Raw genomic sequence first — 8,158 nt, 5'->3', positions numbered from 1 at the left:
AAGCCGTGCGTCCCCCCATGTTTTATTCCCAGTCGCTATGTGTCCAGTATGTGCAGGGCTTGTTTTTATTATTTTATTTTCCTGAAATAAAAAAAAATACCAGGCCGGTGCGTAACGTTGTCCCCCGCGCGTCGGCAGTTCAGTGCGAATGTGCGCGATAATGTGTGCTCGCGACGCTCGGCAGCTGTTCCGGCGCCAGTCACCTGACCGGAGAGCGAGGGGAGGGGGGCTGCGGCGGGCTGGGGTGAAGAAATGGAGCGCGTGGGAGCAGGGAGAGGTGCACCCTGTACTCGAACCGAGGGTCGCGCGGCCCAGTGGGCTGTAGCTTGCTGTAGGACTGAATGGAGCCAGTGCAAACTGGGGTTCTGGTAACCGGTGTGTTCACATCCCCGGGGGAAGAGACGTGCCGGCGTTATATTGTTTCAAACAATTTCAAAATAACTGCATACAAACACAATAAACAATTTCATCATTTAGCCATATAATTTCAGGGCCCTTTAAAGGTCAGAGACTAAAGCTGCGGACCTGACGGTCCCGTCCGACGGTCAGTCTCTCAATCAGACTCAGTCCCGTGTAATCGTGCCGTCGCACAGCATTTCACGTCACGCCTTCATATTTCTGTGTATACAAATTAGTTTTCTATTAAACGGTATCTATAATTATTTATGCGTTCTTCGCTAATTTCTCAAGCAGGTATTTACCACGTGACTGACTATATGTTGTAGTCCAGTGATTCTCAAACTCGGTCCTGGGGGCCCCTGTGTATGCTGGTTTTCGTTCCAACCAAAATTGCAATCCCAGAAGAAAGCAAGCAGTAACAGACCTGATTCTACTAATCAACCACTAGAGTCTTTGCTAAGACCTTGATTAGTAGAATCAGGTGTATGCACCCACACTGGCCCATTCTGGATAAGACTAGGAACCCCAAAAGCCATGAAACATGAAAAAATGAACAGCTTGTTAAAGTTTTGGGATTGCAATTGTGGTTGGAACACAGTGGTCCCCTGGGTTGATCTTTGAGTTTGAGAAACACTGCTGTAGTCATTTACATTACTTTTTTACGTAGTCAAAAAAGAGTGAACATCAGGAAGTGATTATATTCTGTTTGTGTGAGCAGAGGGAAATTTATAAATGTCTGTATACATTTTTTTTTAAAGAAAATAAACAAAAGGTGAATTTACAAAAATTTTACACATAATTTGAAATATTACTAAAACTTCCATATTTTGTTTTGCTGTCGGTACTGAAACGTCCATGTTATCAAAATAAGAGTGAGGAATATGAACTGATAAATGTCTCTTTTCAAACTATCATATCTCAAATAGCTGTTCTTCCACTGACAACTCACTACACTGATAGACCACCTGCCACGGGGTGTAAAATCTCTTCCACCAAAAAACACTGAACCGGTAAACCGGACAAAGGCAGCGCGGGCTGCACCTGTTCTACCAAGGGCGAGTTAGTTGAAACACTGCTCTAGACCCCATTATTGGCAAGTGCGTGTGTGAGCGTGTGCTGCCACCTAGCGGCCACTCTCACAGTTACAGCCAGGATTAAGAAGAGTTCACCCCCCCCCCCCCCCCCCCCCCTTTCTCTTGGTGTTTGAAGTTGGCACCGCATCGCTGAACAGACAAGAGGTGTATTCCCTAAGCCGGTAAATCCAGCGCTATTGAAGCAAAATCCGATTACATTTCAATTTACAAGTTAAGACGAGGCAGTGTTCGGGGAGAAAAGACAGAATTTCATAAAAATACTTGACTCACCGCCTGGGGCCTTTGGGCTCTTTCCAAGAACTGCGCGGAGCTCTGGCTGTCAGAACCACAGCAGACACGTGACGCACTGCGTACGGCGCGAGCTCTGCTTCGTATCACTTATTAGCTCAGCAGGACTTACATCCTATCATTTTACATAACTTACCATTTTAAAATCACCCACTTAAGCGGACGGGTATTTTTGCTAAGCATTTCAGATTAAGCACTTTGCATTTGCTGTGTTTAAAAGAGATTTTATAATTATTAAAACATCTCTCAGGCACTCAGGGCCAGCAGGGAGCCCTAAGCAGAACCCAATATTAAAATGAATATACATGCTTATTTTATAATAATAAGCGGTCAGGTACGCAGGCACACCATAATACCAGAGAGAGCTTTTAATGGACAGGTGCCACAGGTGCTCAAAGTGTGAGAAGGACACAGCGACCTAGAAAAACTGTTTTATCACTCCCAGTTATTGTACAAAAGTAATTAAAATAGACGACAGCAACAATAATGATGCAAATATAGATGCTTCAAAATCAAATCAAAGTGGCACATCTGACACTTGCGGCAAACAGAGTGCCCCCCCACCCGCCCCCCCCACCTTCTCCCTCCTCCCCCCGCACATGCCTGGTGAACAACAGTCAAACATGCCACTTTACACACATCAGGCACACAGGTGCACTCATTCACTGTTTACCCCTCTACCTACGCACGCGATGAGAAGACACCACTGCTGAATTTTTCGGGACAGATGATGTTTTATTGCACACAGAACACACACTGGCCACTGCCCACTCTGAGGGACGGCCATTTCCTGAAGGTCTCTGAGCTCTGAGCAGAAGGAAATGGATTCTCCTGAAGACAGTGAAGCGCTCGCTCTCAGCATCACAGTTCAGCACTCACACGGTCCACAATTCAACCTGTGCAGCAGCTGCCAAGGGGGCAGCCAGGAAAGAGGGGAGGGTCCTTTCTGCATTTAGCCAGACTCCAGGATAATCCAGAAAACTGTTTAATTTCCTAAAACAAAGCTGTGGTTTAAAAGAGCCTCACGATCAGCGGGTTTCTCTCTGAGTGTTGATGTACAGTGTAAATCCAGCAGACGGGAGTCTAGCGATCTGTAGGAAAGATCACTGAAGCTTGGCTGAGCTGGTGTTCGCTGCACCATGGCTGACTCAGAGTTTACAGGGGTTTCGCTGATGTCCAGCCAGGACACGCTAAGTCCACACATGTCCCACAGGTACAGCACACCTGGCGGGGAGCTGGCCTTGGGTTGGAGGAGCTGCGGTCGCCACTGCACCCTTTCCCACACTCGACACAGGTCATAGGTCACAGGACACAATATGGACTCCTTTCCCAAAAGGTCAGAGGTCAAATCTAATCCATCTGTGCCAGGCTGTGCCAGTCCATGCCAGTCTCTGCCAGGCTGTGCCAGTCTCTGCCAGGATGCCATCCCCTTACTGTCCCAGCGCTGCCCAGCGAAAAGGTGTGTCTACTTGCAGGGGTTACCGGGGTAGGGAGGGGGTGGGGAATGATTGGCAATTATGGGTGGGGTCGGGGTGTAGGCAGGGGGGCGGGAATTATAGGGGTCCATCTCAGGGTCGTAACAGTAGGGAGGCAGGAGTCCTACTGGAGATGGGGGAAGGGGAAGGTGGGGGACGAGAGAGAGGGAGAGAGAGAGAGAGAGAGAAAGAGGGGGAGTGAGACAGAGATCATTTAAACCATCAGGGTACTAAGGCATGTTATAAGTTTAGCTGTATCTTCTCTATCTCGAAAACAGCTGTAATTCCTACATAGATCGGCCCATATAGATGCAGATGGGTGGCAGTTACCTGGATGTCCCTGGGATATGGTGCTGAGGTGTGAGGTTCTGAGGTCCTGCATGCCTACGCCCCGCATGTTCCTCACACACACGCACACACACAGGAACATGGCTGCCACAGCACCCATCAGAAACACCACGCCAAACACCATCCCTGAAATGGCCGTCCCCCTGAAAAGCACACACATATGAAACACACATTAACACGTATGCACACACGCACACACTCAGAAGTGACCAGAATTCATGCAAATGTAAATACCCACTCAATCCCACCCAAGTGAGATCCACAGTAGATTTGTGTTTGCTCAGTTCACAGCATAGAAACCAACAAGGTTCTGCTTTGAAACTGAAATCAGGACCCACCCCTTGCAGTTTCCACAGTTCAAAACTCAATGGAATGAGATCAGTTCTTCATGAGAAACACACAAATACAGACACACAAATATTACCAGATCAGCCTGGCAGTTTAACTGCTGTCGGTTCAGATGCTGTAATTATCCTGAATGCATAACTGTACAGAAGACCTATTGTTTTACAGTCCTTCATATAAACTCAGATTAATTCCCAGATTTAGACCATCTCCATTTGTTGAAACATGCTGTCAATCGCTGGGATCTTGTAAATCCGTATCTATGACGAGGCACAGATGAGCTTGTTCTTGTTTACATGAAAGCAGAGCATTGCTGAGACCAAGCTGCTCTGATATTAGGTGAAAGCAGTGCATTCTGGGACCAAGCCACTCTGCCACAGGCAGTTGTAGTTGGGTTAGGGGTATGTGTAGTTGGGGCAGGGCAGTTGTGCTGGAGCCAGGGAAGTTGTAGTGGGGAGGGGCAGTTGTAGTTGGGGCAGGGGTATGTGTAGTTGGGACAGGGCAGTTGCGGGAGGGGCAGGAAGTGGTGTACTTACGAGAGAACCTCCCCCACGTAGGTGTAGTAGGAGCAGCAGAAAGGTGGAGCTCCATCACAGCAGTACTCCACACAGCCCTCACAGTCTGCCATGCCCAAGCCTGCCGTGAGAGAGGCATCACTCAACACTGTAACACTCAACACTGCAACACTCAACACTGTAACATTCAACACTGCAACACTCAACACTGCAAAACTCAACACTGTAACATTCAACACTGTAGCACTCAACACTGTAACACTCAACACTTTAACATTCAACACTGTAACATTCAACATTGCAACACTCAACACTGTACCACTCAACACTGTGACTCTCAACACTATAACACTCAACATTGTAAGACTCAACACTGTAACACTCAATGCTGTAACACTCAACATTGCAACACTCAACACTGTAACACTCAACACTGCAACACTCAACACTGTAGCACTCAACACCGTAACACTCAACGCTGTAGCACTCAACACTGTAACACTCAACATTGCAACACTCAACACTGTAACATTCAACATTGCAACACTCAACACTGTAACATTCAACATTGTAACACTCAACACTGTAACACTCAACGCTGTAGCACTCAACATTGCAACACTCAACACTTTAACACTCAACACCGTAACACTCAACGCTGTAGCACTCAGCACTGTAACACTCAACACTGCAACACTCAACACTGTAACATTCAACACTGCAACACTCAACACTGTAGCACTCAACACTGTAACACTCAACGCTGTAGCACTCAACACTATAACACTCAACATTGCAACACTCAACACTGTGACATACCACTCTACAACACTCAACACTGTGACATACCACTCTACAACACTCAACACTACAACACAAGGGTTCAGAAACTCAGCTGTGGTGACGCACTGTGCTGTTTTTTTTATTATAGCCAATGTTCTGTTCAATCAAAGGTTGCTGAAAATGTGTTTTTTTTTTTTTTAGTTCCTCCTTTAACTTTTTATAGCACAATTCAGGTTTGACTCATTGCTATTTTCTTTCTCTAAGTTCAAATGGTTTATTTTTTCAAATGGTTTTGCTCTTGTATCTCCTACGCATCAGTGACTAAGATTTTAAGATGCATTTAATTTTTTTTTATTATTTACTCATAGCTGTCTCTGACATGAGAAGGCCTTCAGAACGCGCAATGTCTAATTAAGAACACTTAGCAGCTCATTACAATCAGAGGTTGCAATTATGGTCGGAATGAAAACTAGCAGGGCGTTGAACAGGCCACACGAGGACTACAGCGGTCCACACGGCTGGAGTGACGTGTGCAACAGTGGGGCAGTGTGTCTGTACACGGTAGTGTCTGTACACGGCTATCAGTGTGTCTGTACACAGTTATCAGTGTGTCTGTACACGGTTAACAGTGTGTCTGTACACAGTTATCAGTGTGTCTGTACATAGTTATCAGTGTGTCTGTACACGGTTAACAGTGTGTCTGTACACGGTTATCAGTGTGTCTGTACACGGTTATCAGTGTGTCTGTACACAGTTAACAGTGTGTCTGTACACGGTTATCAGTGTGTCTGTACACGGTTATCAGTGTGTCTGTACAGTTATCAGTGTGTCTGTACACGGTTATCAGTGTGTCTGTACACGGTTATTAGTATGTCTGTATACAGTTATCAGTGTGTCTGTACACGGTTATCAGTGTCTGTCCATGGTTATCAGTGTGTCTGTACACAGTTATCAGTGTGTCTGTACACAGTTATCAATGTGTCTGTATACAGTTATCAGTGTGTCTGTACACGGTTATCAGTGTGTCTGTCCATGGTTATCAGTGTGTCTGTACACGGTTATCAGTGTGTCTGTACACAGTTATCAGTGTGTCTGTATACAGTTATCAGTGTGTCTGTACACGGTTATCAGTGTGTCTGTACACGGTTATCAGTGTGTCTGTATACAGTTATCAGTGTGTCTGTACACGGTTAGCAGACCCCCAAGTGAATGGTGGCGACATAGCTCAGGAGGTAAGAGTGGTTGTCTGGCAGCCGGAGGGTTGCCAGTTCGACCCCCCGCCCTGGGCGTGTCGAAGTGTCCCTGAGCAAGACACTTAAACCCTAATGGTACTGGTGGTATGACCTCCGCCTGGTTCCCTATTAGCGCGCGACAGTTTCAGTGCCTCTCCTCACACACGAACGGGCAGACACACACGCCCTCCTCTGTGTCTCTGGGTGGTCCATTCACGTCAAAGCTCCTGGTACACACCAGTAAACACCGGTACAACACGGCTGCACCAGGGACCACACGCACCACCGCCAGCTGGAGTCCTGTGGCAAGGCTGCCGGAAACGCAGCGCAGCGTTTAACCTGTGGTAAAACCGTCCGTGTGGGACAGCGGTTCACCCTCCACTGTTAGTTTCCACCCATCTGTTTCATTAGCTCAGAGTACAGCTTCAGGGATGCGAACGGCGCAGACTTTAGCGCGTCTCTGTGAATTCTCTTTTGAAACAGTCCTCCCTTGTTTTGCATTTCATTTCAAATAGCAATAAGGCAACCGGTGTTCCACGGAAACACAAACACAAACATCAAATATCCGGTCAGAAAACATCCTACAACTCAAAACAGAACAAATAGTGCGTTAAAATAAATAAAACAAGATTTTAAATGCGTGCTTCGAAAGCCAGGCTGAACTCTGATCGATATAATCGGTAATTCATTTTCCCACGGTACAACCTTACTAGACCTGCCATCAACCTTGTAGCCTTCACTTCGCGTTCCCCCGCGTGAACCTGAACGCCTCTCGATAGCCTACAACCGACAGAAGCAATACAGACTCTGATTCGCATTTCAAAAACGTCTTACCTACGAAGAGGCAGATCAGCAGCGAGTCCATCAGGAATGTCTGTCCTGATTTACTGCCCAGTGTCCGTGGTCTGTCCATGCCGCTGTAGTAGAGTCTTCCTTTCCGCGTTAAAAAAAAAAACTTTTCAGAACATTTGAACTCCGCTAACTGTCCGTAGCTATTTCTCACCCACAGAAGCGCGCTCAGTTAGCTTCTGTTGTCTGGCAACCATGCTCACCTTCCGAAAATGCCCTTCTGTCATAGAAGACGAGGCGCAATTAAGGGCCACCTTCACCCTCCATCATTAAAGGATTTCTCCCAGACCCGCCAACTTTCCCGTCCGCATCCATGCGTTCCGGACCCGCAAAAGGTTTCGCTCGCTCCCTTCCTCTTTGTTTTCCTCAAACTCATCACCCCGCCCTCCCTCGCGCTGCCTTATTTTCTCAAATTACCCTCTCAGTCGCGGTGGGAGGCAGGGACAGTGCGCCCTGGGCGCTCGCGCTCCAGTGGAACACTGTTTCCCGCGTAACACCGCCTCTGCCGTCACGACCCTCCTTGGTTCAAAGAACTAATGTAGCCCAGGCAAAAGTGAATTACCTCACGATCGCGACTACCTACGTGTGGACAAGTATGTCCTAAGTATGGACAATTTACCGATGTTCGTGTTTGCCTTAGAGCTAAAAATAATAAATAAAAAGAAACAAAGTTATTTTTAGCGTGCAAGGCGCACGAATCGCTGAGTTGTGAGAATAATCGAGCGGTACACCGATCTCCCCTGTGTGGGTACATTCAAACGGCCTGTCACATCCACCTAGTGCGCGAGTGCTACGCTTACTTGCAGCCGCATGAGTATGAGGGAGAAACG

The 8,158-nt window shown here is 47.1% G+C and overlaps 1 protein-coding gene across 2 annotated transcripts; it reads right to left on the bottom strand.

The window, feature by feature from the left end:
* Positions 1-2,505: 2,505 nt before the first annotated feature.
* LOC118223593 (cysteine and tyrosine-rich protein 1-like) lies at positions 2,506-7,817 on the bottom strand. 2 transcript variants are annotated; one of them, XM_035410318.1, is made up of 5 exons: positions 7,532-7,817; positions 7,314-7,412; positions 4,486-4,585; positions 3,587-3,747; positions 2,506-3,383 (listed from the first exon to the last, which is right to left on the bottom strand). In XM_035410318.1, the coding sequence occupies exons 2-5, from the start codon at positions 7,390-7,392 to the stop codon at positions 3,247-3,249; spliced, it is 477 nt and encodes a 158-aa protein (XP_035266209.1). In that variant the 5' UTR covers positions 7,393-7,412; positions 7,532-7,817; the 3' UTR covers positions 2,506-3,246. The 2 variants fall into 2 exon arrangements, with proteins under 2 accessions (XP_035266209.1, XP_035266210.1); XM_035410319.1 differs by having other exon boundaries at positions 2,506-3,380; positions 7,314-7,817.
* Positions 7,818-8,158: the final 341 nt, after the last annotated feature.

Source organism: Anguilla anguilla, chromosome 3 (genome assembly GCF_013347855.1).
Source record: "Anguilla anguilla isolate fAngAng1 chromosome 3, fAngAng1.pri, whole genome shotgun sequence".
Classification (NCBI taxonomy): Eukaryota; Metazoa; Chordata; class Actinopteri; order Anguilliformes; family Anguillidae; genus Anguilla; species Anguilla anguilla.
The sequence above is the reverse complement of the archived record's forward strand: the minus strand, read 5'-3'. Positions and strand labels throughout refer to the sequence as shown.